Source organism: Dromiciops gliroides, chromosome 2 (assembly GCF_019393635.1).
Source record: "Dromiciops gliroides isolate mDroGli1 chromosome 2, mDroGli1.pri, whole genome shotgun sequence".
In the NCBI taxonomy this organism is placed as follows: Eukaryota; Metazoa; Chordata; class Mammalia; order Microbiotheria; family Microbiotheriidae; genus Dromiciops; species Dromiciops gliroides.
The window spans coordinates 324,064,564-324,081,138 of NC_057862.1; the positions used below are offsets into that span (position 1 = coordinate 324,064,564).

The 16,575-nt window shown below is 41.7% G+C and overlaps 1 protein-coding gene across 1 annotated transcript in view; it reads left to right on the forward strand.

Moving 5' to 3' along the window:
- GALNT10 (polypeptide N-acetylgalactosaminyltransferase 10) overlaps positions 1 to 16,575 on the forward strand; it is a 176,882-nt gene that overhangs the window by 148,254 nt on the left and 12,053 nt on the right. Inside the window, exon 8 of the mRNA XM_043980315.1 lies at positions 12,865 to 12,972. Coding sequence (XP_043836250.1) covers positions 12,865 to 12,972 — 108 coding nt within the window. The remainder of the gene's footprint in view (positions 1 to 12,864; positions 12,973 to 16,575) is intronic.

Genomic DNA, 16,575 nt, shown 5'->3' on the forward strand with positions numbered 1-16,575 from the left:
ATGCTGGCGATGAACATCTCTGTACTTAGCTGTGCTAGTACTTGGACAGCAGATGGTCTTTCTCCAGAACCATATTCAAAACTTTTCCACTTGGAGAACTTTGCCAGAGCTTGTAATCTACTGGAATAGTGTTTGAGAACCAAGGGTCAGCTCCATGCCATGATGAACAATTGGAGTTGAATATCAAGACCTTAAAATGTAAAGCATAAAAAATAAAAACCAAAAGGGCCCTTAGAACAGAAAGCACAATGTTAGAGCTGGAAGGGAACTTAGAAAATAGAATTTGAATGCCAGAAGGTGATTTATCCAGTGTCACAAAGCCTGTTAATGGTAGAGCAGAACTCAGTATACTGATAGAGGGTAGTATATTTCACACATGACCACTGCTTTTGCTCTTTAAACATGCAGTGCATACAATCTTGGTATGGATGCTGAGATCCTGGGATTCTAATGATATCTTGTATTAGTCTTTGTATTTGTTATATCTTCCTAGATTTGGAAATCCATCCCCATACTCATTGTTTAAACATTATTGATTAATCAGTTGAGGATTAACTGATTTCTGTTCAAAGCAATGTGATAAAACTGTGTGTCAGTCACAGCTTTTTGAAGGACCATTGCCCTTCAAGTCTTACCATACTGTGAATAAATTGAAAGGGATTTCTTCACCAAAGGAGTTTTCAAACCCTGAATGATTTCACTCTGGTTTTTGTTTGTGGGGCAGTGAGAGTTAAGTGACTTGCCCAGGGTCACACAGCTAGTGTCAAGTGTCTGAAGTCAAATTTGAACTCAGGTCCTCCTGAATCCAGGACTGGTGCTTTATCCACTACGCCACCTAGCCACCCCCCCCCTTTTTTTTTGTTTTGGTTTTGGTTTTGTTTACTCTGGTTTTTAAAAGAGATTTCTCTAATTATATTCGTCAAGAAATTATGGAGAAGCAAATGGTATTTTTCTCCACATTATTTTCAAAAGACTAATTGATGAAGCTGTATTTTGTCTCTGCTGTGTGATTTGAGGGAGTTAAGCAAGCTTCTGTTTCCATTTGATCCAGTTATCTCTTTTAGTTTGATGGAGAAATGAAATTATATCATTCTACTTCCTAAGTCTTTGTGGAACACTTTTCTTTCTCCTCTTTTTCTCTTTTCCCCTCCCTTTGAAACTGCACATTTCTGTTGTCTTATGATAACACACCAACATGTCCTTTGTCTTTCTAATGTCCCAATAGACACCTGCCTGGTCTGTGGGGGATGAGGCAAGTTTATTCATCTCTCTTCCACTAGAGATAAATCCTGTATCTTCTGTTTCAGGGCAGAACTAGTCATTTATGGAGAGCAAAACTCACCCTGATTAATCTCTGCTTTAATCTCTTTTCTTTCTGGAGAGCAAGAATGGAGGCTTCTCCTGAAAGGCCCAGTGTATTTTCAGAAATTAAGATAGGGTCTTATTGAGGGAGACTTAGAGATTAAGTTAATAAGATTGTGAATTTTCAAGAGAGCCTTCAGCCCTCTTTAGGAGAACTTCCCCAGTGGCAAAGAGCCCTCCTAGATTTTGGGAATAGCTAAAGAATGTTCTAGCTGGTGGTGTCTTTGCTTTGCTATTTAAAGCAGATACATTTACTTTACTCTTCTAGAACTTCAAACGCCAAGAATACCATTTAGTTAACAGTGGTAAAGCTGAAAGAGCATCTGACTAGGAATCAGAAGTCCTGGGTTCCAGATCTGGCCTTTCTTCTTACTAGCTTTGAAAACTATGATTGGAGTTAATTGTACTTTTTAAAGTTTCTGCCTCTTCATCTATAAAATGTAGGCAATAATACCTTACTTACCAGGTGGTTTTGGGAATAAGAAAAGATGATGAGAAAAAAAATAGCTTACATTTACATAGCTCTTTACATTATAAAAGATGTGGAAGAAATGTGTGCTTCAGGCATCAACTGGACTAAATAACTCTAATGTCTTTGGCACCTTATGGTTTACAATAATTCAGTAATTCATAATAGCTTTGTAGGTGAGTATTATTCTGCCAATTTTACAAATAAGGAAATTGAATCTCAGAGAGGTGCAGTGACTTACCCAGAGGAACATAGTAAGTGTAAGAGTCAGAACTCTGTGTTCAAATTCAGGGCTCATTCCACCATAGTAGGATGGCATCTGATGTGCCTTCCAACTCTTGGTCAGTTACCTCCCCATTGGATTCAGTTAGCTTTTCTGTGTTCTCTAGCCACAGATATCTCATAACTGACCAGTTATCTTACAGATGAGTTCCCTGAAATTTAAGAACTGAAACTTCCCTCTCTCCTCTCTGTTACTGCAGTATTCTGTTCCTTCAGACAGATGGCCTGAGAATCCTTAATGTTCTCCAGATCTTCAGAGAGCAGCCTCCAACAGCTCAGATTTCACTTTTGTGGGTTTGATTCCCCTTCAGACAAGTCATATCATACAGTTCCACTTTTCTTGTTTACTAAACTCTAGAATTCCAGCAGACCCAGAGTCACTAAGCTAATTAACAAGTGTATAACCGTCAGGCATTATGACAGTTCTGTGTTCACAGAGAAGAATAGAAACATTGCCGATCAATCACCCTAATCGTGTGGAAAGAGCACTGAACTGGGAGCCAGAAGACCCAAATTTTAGTCCCAGTACTGCCATTGATTCATTGTTATCTTAGGCAAGTCAGTTAGCTGAGCATCTTAAAATGTCAGAGCTGAATGGAATATTAGAACATAGTAGAGATGCTTTTGGATCTGGAAAATAGAGACTATCTGAGTGGGAAGAGAACTAGTGCATAAAGCATAGAGATAACCCTACTACCTGTGTTACAAGTAAAGAAGCCAAAGTATAGAAAGATAAAAAAGGACTTACTGAAGATCATGGGGTCAGACAGGACTGAGCCATGATTAAAAGAGAGGGCTCTTGATTCCCAGTCTTTTACTCTCCCCTCCCATACTCCCACACTACATCTCTCTCAAAGAAGGCTTCCTTTTATTGTTGTAAAAATCCTCTCTTGCACTTTTACACTTGTCTGCCTTTCTATTTTGATTATTGTCAGATGCCATCCTCAGTGTGATGACCCTATTAACCAAGAGGTCCCACCCCGGATGGATAGAGCTTATTAAGAATCTGAAGGCCAAATGCTCAGCTAACTTCTGTCCACTTCTGTTATGATGCGTTTGTCTGAATTAAGCTTCATACATTACCCAGTTCCTCTTGGTAGCCTTGGTTATCAAGCTCTTCACAAGCCACAGCCATCCCTGAACAAACTTGTTTGGCCTCTGACCAACTGGACCATTTGCCCATTCATTCTGATGGTGAGTTGCCAAAGCCACAAGCCATGGTGCTCCTAGAACAATATTTTTTAATGATTTAGGGATTTTTGATATGCAGTTAAAACCACAAAAGCAACATTACAATTGAATTAAAGCCAACTTTTTTTTCCTTCTTTATAAATCCATATTCCTTTACTGCTTTAATCCTCATCAAATTTCAAAATTTCTTTTTTTTTTAAATCCTCTTCTCATCTGTAAGCAATACTTAATCTACCTCAGGCATATTGAGAGGAAAGAGCTTTTGGGAACCATGCAGCACTATAGGAATGTACCCCGCTGACCTCTGAACTGTTGTATATTTGGCTCCTGCTTGCTGGTCATGTACAGGTCAACCAGGATGGGTTATATAAGGTTATGTCTGCTGAGCCTTCAGTAGACAAGAGAAACCATGCATAGGACTGGAGGAGGAGTGGAGATAGTACAGGAAATCCAAAGAGGATGGGATACGGTACCTTTGAAAATAATAAACACTGGGAGTTGGAAGCACAGGCAAGGTAATACAGACAAAAGAATCAGACTAATGTAAGTACTTTTCCCCTGGATGGCACTAACAGAATAGATAGCTAGGGAGCACTTCAGTGCTACACTCTGCCCCTTCTCATTAGCAGTGACTTAACCTTGCAAATCTGACCATTTGAAACGAGCTTCCCATTTCTCTGCTACTACCCACAGGGAGACACAAACAGGCTTCCTAGCAGAACTTCCCAGCTCCCCCAGGAAAGGCAAAGATGAGACTTCCTGGACTCAGCCCCATATAGGAACATTGTACAGAAACCACCCTGATTCACCAGAACAGATGGTCAGGGGAGGACTCCCAGTGCTGTGGGCAAAGGGGTCTCTGGTTCACACCATAAGCCAATCAACATTTCTTAGTGATAACTTTCCTCGTGTGTATAGAGGCAAACTGCTAGATTAGATCATCTGGGTCAGACTTCAAGGATATTGATCTTTTTTAGGCTTTAGAAGAAGGAGCAAGTCATTAGCTCATGAGGATTCTTACCAACTTGATGTCTCTCCTCCTATCAATGCCTATGAATTCATACTTTCTCTGTCCTAGTCTGTTTTGATAGCTTCCTCCTTGGTTGTGTTTTTTTCTGGACACACAATAACTATCCACTGCCTATTCGTCATCTTCTTGCAGAGATGGTTGGGGATGGGAGTGAAGAAGGAAGGTGGGAGGGAAGGTGACGTATCAATGATGAATCTTTAAAATTATCTAAGACACCAGGAGCCAGAGAAACTAATATCAAACCAGGAGCAACACGTTCACTAACCGACATTTTTTTCCAAGCTCAGTGTGCTCTCTGACAGAACATCCCTCTATTGATCTGACCCCTTTTGTTTCTTAAAGAGGTAAAGTTGTCAACCAACAAGGCTAACACAAAGAACCATAACTCCTACAAGAGTAGTATGATAACCTTTTTACTCAAGTAAATTTCTTACGTACCCACATCCAGGAGGCAAGCTACATTCCCTCAGCCATCTGCAGACTGAAGCTTTCCTCCCCCTGCCCTCTTGCAGTCCTTCACTAGGCCATGAACCCACAGAGGTTGGAAGGAAGTTGAACTATGGAAGAAGATAAAGGAATAGGGTCACAGAACCCTGGAAGTTAGGAGAGAAGACAGTATACTTCTTCCACTAGTACAACTGCATACAACAGTGGCCCATCAACAGCCTCTCCTCACCTCAGTACATTTCTACTCAACTGAATTCTTATTAAAATTCTTCTAACACACCCTTCATCTTGGATGTTATTAGACATGGAAGAAATGCCTCTAAACCCTCCGATATCCATTTGAAAGGTCCATAGTGAATTCTTTCAATCTATTTTGAAGATTCTAAATTTGATCTCATGAAAATGAACAGGACTAAGACTAGGGCAAGCTACTGTCTCTTATAGAGCCCAGAAGTAAACACCATATCCCTGTTTCTGCCCGGGTTTGCCTTATTTGAGAGGGCCAAGCATTTCATCAGCCTAAGCCAGATGGCTAGACTCGATGCCAACAACTGCAAAAGGACCATCTGCATGGGAAAATACATTTCCCTCGTCCCCTTTCACACATGTCCTTTCCAGACCCTGCCATCCCGAGTGGCAGCACAGGTGTTGAGGAGAAGCCCAGCTGCAGAAGAGTTGCCTGGACTCTGTCACTAGCATCGTCTCAAAGGCTAATGCTGGGAACCTTCCCTGAAGGGTGTGAGTGAGTGTGTGGTTGTGTTTATTCTTGGACGCATGTGCCCCGGCAGCTGTCCAGCCATTTGGAGAGCTGCCTGCCAAGAACAGGGGAGGCATTCTGCTAATTGCTCTTCAAAAGGCAGTTGGGATGAGTGCAGATTCTGCAAAGGTGTTAGCGCAAGGAAACATCTGAGGATCCATCAAGAACTTTCTCTCTGACCTTTCTGGGAGGTAAGGGTCAGGTAGCATGAAAGCTGAGCCCAGAGCAGGGCAGAAACAGAGGAGTCTAAAAAGGGATACACCAAACAAAGCCTTCCTTCTCCCCTGACTCAACACCCAGTTGTCATCAGCTGAAGCAAAAGTAGAGCACTTGCTTGTCCTGGGGCCAAAAGCATCCTGGCTTTTTTCCTCTACGTTTTGTCCCTCAGAATCAATAAAACTGGTTGTGCTCTAGTGGAAAAAAATGATGGAGTCAGAATCAGAACATTCCAGCTTTAACACTTCCTATGTCTCTGTCCTTGGGCAGGACTCGACCTGTCTAGTCTTCAGCTTCATCATCTCTAAAGTGAGGCAACAGATAGTCGCATGCTTACCCATGCTGTCTTACTTCAGTGTTTGTTATGAGAGAAAGGGTTGGGGTGAGGGTGTATCAAAGGGCCAGGCTACCTCAGGAAATGATGTGGTGTAAAGAATAAAAGGCAATAATAAAACTTTGTGAGGAAAAATAAACAAAAACAATGTTTTTTCACAGGATTCTGCATCTAATATTCTGTATTTTGAGGTTCTTTCCAACCCTGATATTCTGTGACTATAAGCCCATTGCTTATCTGTTGCCTGTCTATATTTTGTCCCTATGGGATTTGAGGTCATGTTCTTTAATTCTTTCTCTGCCGTTTTAGTTTATGTTGCTGATACATATTACTACATCATTTTCCTCCTTCATTTGGGAGGTGAGAACTGATCATTGCCTTTTATAGACACCATAGTGGCACCTGTCCACACAAAAAATATTCACCAGTAAAAATAAATCAAAACAGGCATGAAAAGTAATGGGGCGGGGGGGGGGGGCAGCTAGGTGGTGCAGTGGATAAAGCACCAGCCCTGGATTCAGGAGGACCTGAGTTCAAATTCGGCCTCAGACACTTAACACTTACCAGCTGTGTGTTAAGCAAGTCACTTAACCCTCATTGCCTTGCAAAAGAAAAGAAAACTAATGGGGACCAGGTTTTTGAAATTAGGTTTAGGCCATACACCTAACTGAAATCTTGGAGAGGGGGAGAGGATTGGGGAACTGAGCTGGCAAAATATATATGAGAACTCCTTGTGGCAGGATGGTGAGGCCACTGCACCCCCAGGAGAGGAATCAGTGGATAGATAGGATCACCCCCAGAAAGTCAGGAAGCCAACAACACATGTTCAGATATGGAAAGAAAACGGCATCTTTATGTTTTTGTTCTCCCCTGCTAGCTTCCATTTCCAATCTGGTGTGTTTGAGAACAAACACAATTGTTGCTGATGCCAAGAACCCACGCTCTTCTTCCTTGTTGTCAAGAGCAAGGTAGCTTTCTTTGTGGAATGTTAATGGCCTAAGAATACAATGCCCTCCTCCCCTGTGCTCTCAGCGGACACAGAGTGTTACCCATCCTTTTGACTCAGTCCAGACATGTTCTCCAGTCACTCTGACTTTAGGCAAAGTGACTTCATCACTCTGAGCCTCCGTTTCTCCATCCACAAAAAGGGGAGGATAAGATAACAGTTGTAGAAGTACTTTGTAAACTTCTATACAAATGGATGGTGGTAATATTAGACATCAGTTAAGAGGTGCCAAGTAAGTACAAGAAATAAAGAAGTTTAAGCATGTGAAATTTTATTGTTAAATGAGGGGATCAAACAAAAGGTTCCTTCCAGCCCTAGGAGTCAGTTATCTATTCAAAACATTTACCTGGAAAGGGAAATAGGCTAGGCAGGTAGCAGAGAACACTATAATAAATAACAGTTTAAAATAATAATTAATAAAATAAATAATCAGATAAATGAGCCAGAAGACCTCCTGCTGTACTAGGTTGGTCATCTATGGAGTATTTCTGGAAAGACAAGGATAAGAGATTTACTCAGTGAGGTCTGGATTGGTTTTTGACCTGCACTGCTGGAGGAAGTGCTCACACTCATGAAAGATCCACTTAAATATTGTATTGTATTATCAAAATGGTGCAGTAATCTTTGTGGCCAAAAATTCTTTCAATATGCTGGGGGAGGTGAGGAGAGGGCTTGATTTAGCTGTTTTCTGAAGGAGAGGCCCCTTAGCTCCTGCTGGTCGTGTATCCTGGGGGAGGAGGCCTGCCTCCTTTAAGGGCCTTGGTTCATATGTCTGTAAAATGAAGGGTTTGGATCAGATGATCCCTCTCAGATGAGATATTCCTGGATATCCAGGGCTACATTAAAGCAGTAACAGCTACCAGGTCCAGGTTAACCAAATCATCAAGAACGCTTATAACTAAAGGGGAAGAAAGTCTTGTGTTCTAGCTTTGCTGCTAAATAGCTGCCTGCCCTTGGTGAAGTTTTTCTTTACTGACAGGATTAGCCTAGCTGATTTCTGAGGAGGTCCTCTGCTCTTCCAATACTCTGTGCTCTGAGGCAATGGATCTTAGCCTGAGGGCTTCAACTTTTTTGTCGAGAGACCACAAATCAATATGCAAACCCATAAATAACTAATCTTTCTGAAGACTGAATTTGTCTCGCATATGTATGAAAAATAATAAAAGAATAATAATAAAAGAAAAATAATAGTGCTTTTCCCCCAGTATAAATAGATGCTATCGTAATTAACAAAATGCAGGTTCATTAAAAGTGTTACTGAATTTCTAGTAACTTTCTGATATGTATTTCCTCAATGGATATAAATAGCACAACTACTATCATGTAGTACAATTATTATCGTGTACTATCTTCAAATTATGTTACAAAAGGATCCTAATACTCAAAAAGATAGGGAACCATTATTCAAAGTCCCCTTTCAGCTCTGACATTCCTTGTCCTGAGGTACTTTCCAGCTCTCACAATTCATTGTAGTAATGGATGGTGACAATGGCTGTTGTTTCTATACTGCTTCATAACTTCAAAAAGATTCCGTATGTATTATCTCCTTGATCTTCACAGAAATCTTGTGAGGCAAACTGGATAGTTATGATTCCCATTTTACAGATGTAGAAAGTAGAGGTTAGAAAAGTAAAGTGACTTTTCTAAGACTACATAGCTATTAAGTGGCTCAGGCAAAACTAGAAACCAGTTCCCTTCCCCCAAAGGAAAGCAGGACCAAAAATGGAAGAGAATTTTTCATAATTAACCAGCAAACTGTTCAGTGAAGCAAATTACCTTTCGCATAATAAATGCTTAATACATATTTGTTGAATTTGAATGGAGTAGAATTGTAATTCTTGCCAACCCTTTACAGGTTTAAGTGCTTTGGACTTGTTTGGCTAATGCTAATTAAATAAACTGGAAGCTGTTAATTGTATTGGCCTTAAGACTTTCCAAATTCTAGTTTGACTAACATGGCAGGCTCTTCCTACTTTTTTATTTGATCCCCAGCTACGAAGTCACAGGGCACAGCAGTAAATTACAGCAGTATCCACTAGACAAAAGCATCATCTGTATGAATCACTTGAATAAAGGAGCAATTATTGTTATAGGATATTGGCTCCAGATCAGTTTCTCCTCCTTTGAAAATAAAACTTCTTGGCCTCACTTGGACAGTAATCTAGAAATAAGAGGTGATCATCCTGAAGCCAGTGTTCTCTTGACTTTCTTCATTTGCTCCACTCCTCCCCCAGCCCACACTCCCACCTGGAGGATCACGCTGTAATTGCATTTCTCCAGGCCTGGGATGAATTGAATCGGGATTAAGTGATGCCACTTACTCTTTGTGACTCAGGCCAGTTCTTTGCCTTCTCTGGGGGTTCAGTTAGATTACCTCTAAGGTCTCTTCTCTAGCTGGAAACCTAGGATTCTGCATTCTCATACTGTCCTTTCTCTCATCTCAGTGCCTTTGCCCCAGAGGTCCCCCACCCTACCTCACTCCTCCCCATGCCTGGAAGGCTCCTCAGTCTCACCTTTACCTCCCAGAATCCCTGTCTTCCCTTGTTGTCATTGTTCATCCTTTGTTCTGGAAGAGAACCAATAAGATCAGGAGGGTGATGTCCTGACCTGCAAGTGGGCTGTTCAAAGTCATCTGCCTCACTTCTCCAGAGTCATTTGGAATCCAGTGGCAGGCAAGACAAAAGGCTAGAGAACCAGGGATGGAAAGAGTTCAGTTACCACGCTCTGCAGGAGGCCAGTGGTCCAGGGGAGGGAGCAGCTTCTAATACCCTCCTCTCCAGGGTTCTTTTGTGTCTGATTTGCACGTGCTTGTGAATACTTAACATGTGTATTTGCTGTCTCCCCTATGAGAATGAAAGTTCCATAATGGAGAGACTGGTTCAGTTTTGTCTGTCTTAGCACAGTGCCTGGCACAGAGGATGCTTCATAAATGGAACAAAGTCAAGCTCACGAGCATATCATTTGTAGCCTGTACTTCTTGAAAAACACAACATTAGTTTTCTTCAGCCCTGCCTTCATTTCTCCCATTCTCCAAGATCCTTCAGAGATCATTAAAAATTGCTCAATGGTCATATCCGCTATTTCTTTCAGTGCTTTGGGATGTAGTTCATTCAAACCTGGTGACCTCAAGTCATTGAGGTCAATTGGATTCTTGTTATCTTGGATTTAAACTCCCTATTGACCATTTGTGTTCTGTCTTTTCCAATCCAAAGACTATTCTCCTTAGCAAAGAAAATGAAAACAGAATAAGAATTAAGTTCATCACCTTGAACAGACCTTTCCCTCCTTTGATCCTCCTCTTTTTCCAGTATGTCAGTATTTCAGTGGATCTTCAAGGTAGTCATCACAGGTACTTCCTCCAAGAGTCCATCATCTCTCAATAAACATTTACTAAGCCATCCACACTTTCTTATCCTGTGGTTCTCTTGCCTATGTCTTCCCAAAAATCAGCCACAGGGACTCCATCAAGGCCCTGGGAGCCTTCTTCTAAGCCTTTTTAACATGCTTTGGTTACCAATGAGGCACTTGAGTTCTCTATCTCATCCCTTTACTACATAACCAACATAGCTCCTTTTCCAGTCATCATTTCCTAGACAAAATCCTTTATGCCATTTCTTACTGCAACCTATTTTTGCCTATCATATGATTCTCTATTGCCTTTTAGGTTACCCCAAAATTTGGTTCTTTTGTGGGGCAGAGCAGTGAGGATTAAGTGACTTGCCCAGGGTCACACGGTTAGTGTCAAGTGTCTGAGACTGGATTTGAACTGAGGTCCTCCTGAATCCAGATCTGGTGCTTTATCCACTATACCACTTAGCTGCCCCTCAAAAATTTGATTCTTCAGAAATTGTTGTGTCCCATTTTGGGTAGCTGTTCAATATTAACCATAACAATTGGAATGACGCCACCTGCTGGAGACTTACTGTAGGAAAGCTCCACCATGAGGAGAAGGCCTCTGAGGGGAAGGCCATGCAGTTTTTCTTTGGCATCAGGAAGTGATGTTTGCTTGTGGGAGGAAGAGGAGGCAAGGCTGGCGCTCTCATTCTCTTTTTCCTCAGGACTCGGGTGGAGAAGGGAGCTAGAAATGTGCTCTCCCTTTAATAGATAGATGAATCTAGGCCTTTCTCTTTCTTTTCACCAAATTCTTATTCTCCTTAATAAATGATTAAAAGTCTAACTCTTGCTAAAACTTATAATTTATTGGCCACCACTCATTAGATATTTTAGACAGACTAGCTAGAATTTTAGCCCCTTACAATATTATCAGAAGAATAATGGTGTTAAAAACATAGGTTTATGTTTCAGGGGCCTGCTTATGATTGTTGAAAACACAGCAGAATTTCCCAAATACAAGCTAACCCACTCTCTTCCTTCTTTTAAATTCTGGACCCAGCTCATTCTTCATCTGCAGTGTCTGTCCTAGACATACATGCTAATGGTTTAACCCAGTGAGCTATCCATCCAATAGTCAGTCTATCATAATTTAGACAACAGGCATCCTTCATCCACATATTCCTGCCTATTCGTATTATTAAGCTAAACTCTTTTAAGTGGGTCAGAATCTAAGGAAGTCATTTATTTTGGAGCTTGACGCAATAAACAAAATGCCATACAGAAACAGGAGAAAGGGCAGGGGGGGAAGAGGGTGGGGATTTCAGCCATGTAGGGAATCCCTCTTTCATTTTATTTTCATCACTCTGCACTAGATATTCTTCATGATGGTGATAAATGCCTTTAGCAAGCATATTTCCCTGTTTAATGCCTCACTCAGTCTTGATTTTCAGAGGCTGGCAGACATTTTTTTGAAAGAAATCCTTGAGAGATCTCATATTTTGTTACACTAAATCAAATACCTTTTTAAATAATCAATTTACAGTAAATAAGACAGGATCCTGTATATTTCCATACCTTGTATTCAATTGCATAACTATGAAGTTTTGATATGCTTTAGAAAATGTTTTTAGATCATATCTATGCCCTTTTCATATTTTTATCAAGGATCCCCTTAAAAAATATATCTAACATTTTCATAATAAATTTGTGGAGGTGGGGCAACTAGGTGGCACAGTGGATAGAGTACTGGCCCTGGAGTCAGGAGGACCTGGGTTCAAATATGGCCTCAGACACTTACTAGCTGTGGGTCCTGGGCAAGTCACTTAACTCCAATTGCCTCCAAATATATTTATTTTTTATAGAGATGACAGAGTAGACCTACGCATCAGTGCTTATTGATATACTTTTGATCACCTTTTTTTTTTCAGTATACTGTCCTTGATTTTCAGTTACTTAGCGGAGTAGGTAGAGAAAAGCTGCCAGAGAGGTTTGTAATTTGGCCTCTGTTCAGAAAACAGGCCCACAGAGCTGGGAGAAGAACCTAGGAGGCCTCTTCCAAGCGCTGGACTGCTATGGCTCTCTGAAAGTTGCCATCTGAGTTTCATCATAAAAATTGAGGCTAGTGCTGCTTCGGTAGGAAAACTTCTAGACTTCTAAGCCACACCAGGCTCTGGGAAGGGTTTAAAAAATGAGCTGGTCGGGGGCAGCTAGGTGGCGCAGTGGATGAAGCACTGGCTCTGGATTCAGGAGGACCTGAGTTCAAATGCAGCCTCAGACACTTGAAACTTACCAGCTGTGTGACCCTGGGCAAGTCACTTAACCCTCATTGCCCCACCAAAAAAAAAAAAAAATGAGCTGGTAATTGGGAATCTTATTTGAAGATTCATATTTTCTGTCTCTATTCTATCTTCCCTGCTCCGTCTCCTTCTCCTCATAGGTATGGATGTGTGGAGGCCGAATGGAGGACATTCCCTGCTCCAGAGTGGGTCACATCTACAGGAAATATATCCCCTACAAGATCCCTACAGGAATCAGCCTGGCCCGGGTAAGATATTGGCTTTTCCAGAAGAAGCCTAGGGTAAGAAGGTAAATCCCCTCTGAATTTTATTTCTTATTCTGAACAAAAAAATAAGCAAATAAACAAAATTAGTGTGTCCATATCCATAATAGAAAACACGAAGATTGTACATGGAACCATCAGTCTCTATTTTGTAAAGTCTACTTTCTTAGGAAAACCCTCAGGTCTGAGCTTATCCCGAATTTGGCCCAGCTAGAGAAGGCCACAGCTCACCTCAGGATTTTCTTCAGATTTTAAATCTCCCTACAGATGCTCCTCCCACTTGAACCAAGTCTGATGACAGAACCCAAATCTAAAAGGAATTCAGGCTAGGCCGTGGGGCAAAATCTATTAAGATGATGTTTTGTAGAGGCCAATGTTAAGCCCTGCAGTTGACTTCAAAGAAGCAATTTCACAAGTGCAACTAGAAAAGGCATTACAGAGCAACAGTCTGTATGAAAAAAATCGGTATTTTCGTGGACTGCAAATTCAGTAGATATCAGCAATGTGATATGGTAGCCAGAAAAGCCAGTTCAGCCTGAGGTGTGGTTCAGAGCAATAGATCCCCATCACTAGGGAATGATGGACTCTATCCTGACCAGATCATATCTGGAACCATGGGTTCTATTCTGGAGGCCACATTTTAGAAAACTGGAAGATGTCCAGTGGAGAGGGATGGGTTTGGTCAGGGTCCTTCCATGCTGAGGGGTGCTTAACCTGGAGAAGAGAAGACTTAGCAGGGGCATGATGGTCATCTTCAAGTATCTGAAGCCCCAACATATGGAAGAAGGATTTCCTGCTTGACCCAGAGGTAACTCAAGGTGGCTCCTTCCTCCAAGTTCCTAGGGAAAACAAATGGAAGTTGAACATAGCCAGATGACCACTCACCTGAAATATTTTAAAAGTATTCTTGTTCAGTTAACAGTTCAGTCTAGGGGACCCCTTAGTTCCCTTCCAGTTCTTTGGTTCCATGATTCTACAGAGGTTTTTCTGGGCCCCAATTTCCTCCTCTGCAAAAATGAGGGGATTGGATTAATCGGCCTATGGACAGCAGAGGCAGACTTGAAGAGTAAGGGGTTTAAACTCATTCAGTCAGAACGAAAAGGAGATATAGAAGTGTCCCTTGGACTATCTTGATACACTTGCTTGAGAGGGAGTAGTGAAAGCATTATGGTATTTATGAGTATACACGGAGCTCCTCTCCTGGGAATCAAAGGGTCCTGGATTTGATTCTGTAGTGATATCACTTGGTTTAGCCAATTCTTTGAACAAATTTCTCCACCTTTTGAGCCTCACTTTCCTTATATTGATTTCCTTATATTGAGAAATCAGCTTTTTTATCCCAAACCCCAAGGAATCCTTAAAACTTTTCCAAGGAAAAAGCACCTCAGGAATAAGGTGTGGCAGAGCAGGTCCCTGGTATGCTGATAAACAATATCAGAGACTTCAAAATGATATACAAGAATGGATGGGTACTGCATATCTCATTGATGCCCCATTATTCCAAAATCCCCTCCCTATTTTGCGTTTCCCTCCTAGTTCTTTGTAGTTCTTCCCTCCTTTTTGTTTTGTAAAGATGCAAAAGACCAGTCTTCTCTTACCCTAGTGGGACAGTCACCAAGGTAATCTGTTCCCCAGCCATACATATTCTTCACCTAATAAATCTCTTTATTTTACAAGAAAAAAAAAATCAGCTTCTTTATAACTTCCACACAACATATAAACAAACTCCCTAAGAATCGGAGCGCTCTCAAAATGGAATGGGCTGCCTAAAAAGGTAATGAGTTCCCCATCTCAAAAAAGTCTTCAAACATAATTTGGTTGGATAATAATAATAACTAACATTTATATAGCATTCTGAGGTTTGCAAAACACTAAAAAACATTCTCATTTGATCCTCACAACAACCCTGGGAGGTAAGTACTATTATTATCCCCATTTTACAGATGAGGACACGGAGGCATTCAGGTAACAACAGATTTAACTGAAATTAAGTGATTTTCCCAGGGTCACTGTTGATGAGTGTTTGAGGACAGATTTGAACTCAGGTCTAACTGACTCCAGGTCCAAAACTTTATCCACTCTGCCACCCAGATGCCTCTACTTGTCAGGGATGCTGTGAAGAGGATTCTTGCTCCGATAGAAGTTAAGCTAAGTATTCTCTGAGATGCTTACAACCATGAGCTTTTATTTATACACATACACACACACACACACACACACACATTATAGTTCACATTTACACGTGTGTATGAAACACTTCCAGTGTGAGCTGTTATTAATGAAAGGCCCCATGGTGTAGTGGGAAGGGCCCTGGGGTGGGAATCAGAAGGCATAGCTCCCTTTCCAGTGCCAGCTCCCAAGGATCAGGCCAGCTAGGTGACCACGGGCCAGTAAGCCATGTTCCTCACCTATAAAATGGAGATCACACTTGCACTACCCATCTCACAAGATTGCGGAGATTAGTGCTTTACAAAGAGCTATGGAAATGGAAGCTGCTTGTTACTGATTGGCCCAGGGGCCAGAGGCCTGCTTGCTTTACCCAGGAGAGGTTCCAGGTGACCTTCCCCCATTTGCTGTTCCTGAAGAACAACTGCTGCTGCTGCGACTGGGAGGTTTCCTTGTTTGCCTGGCCAGGACCTCCCTTCATCCGGGTACAGTCTGTTTCCCTACCAGACATAAGTTAGAATCCTAGGGTCTCTGGAGTGAGGCTCTCCCCAGTCATCCAGCTCACCACTGGAGAGAGTTTGGTCAAGTTCAGGTTGTCACTGTTCTCCCAGTACCTTTCTATCCAATAGAAACATTTCGGCGCCCTCTAGTGACGAAAGAGCATAGTGACTGCACCAGCCACTGAAGAAAGCAGCTTGATTCATTCATCTGCCAAGGCCAACTGAGATTTTAAAATAGAACACAAAGTTGACAAGGAACCTGAAGAGGCCATTTAGTCTTTCCCCACGTTAGCGGGCAGCACTGCCTTTGAGAGTATTCCAATTCAGTTTACTTCATCCAACATTCATGCAGCGCTTCCTCTAGGCAGGTTCTAGACATACCAAAAGAACTACAACACACACACTGTCCACAAGGAACCTACCATCTAAGATGCAAGGAAGGGAATTTCTGCTTATAGTAAGGGAAAACTTGCCAACGAGGAGAGACTCCCCAGGAGAGTAATGGTTAATTACTTTCTGAAGGTCTTTAAGCACAGGCTGGATAACCACTTCTCAGAAACGTGGTCAAAAGGATTCCTGATCATCAGGTTGGACCGGCTGTTTCCAAATATCCCTTCCATCAGGAAGTCTAAGATTCTAAAAATGAGGGCAGGGTCCAAGCATATGGCTCTCAAAAGAAATCTGGGCGTGAAAGATCACTTTCACCTAAAGGAAGAAAGGAACTTTCATGGAAGAGGTGGATGGATTGGGAAGAAAGAGAGAAACTTCAACCAAGGGTGATGATTTAGGGGCCATCCATTCCAAGGAGATAAGGTCTCATTTTTTAAAGGAGATTCTACCACTTCCTTTGTTTAACAACACTTGCTGCCAGTTCTCTTTTAGAACCATAGGATATTAGCATTGGAAGAAGCCTCAGACTTGC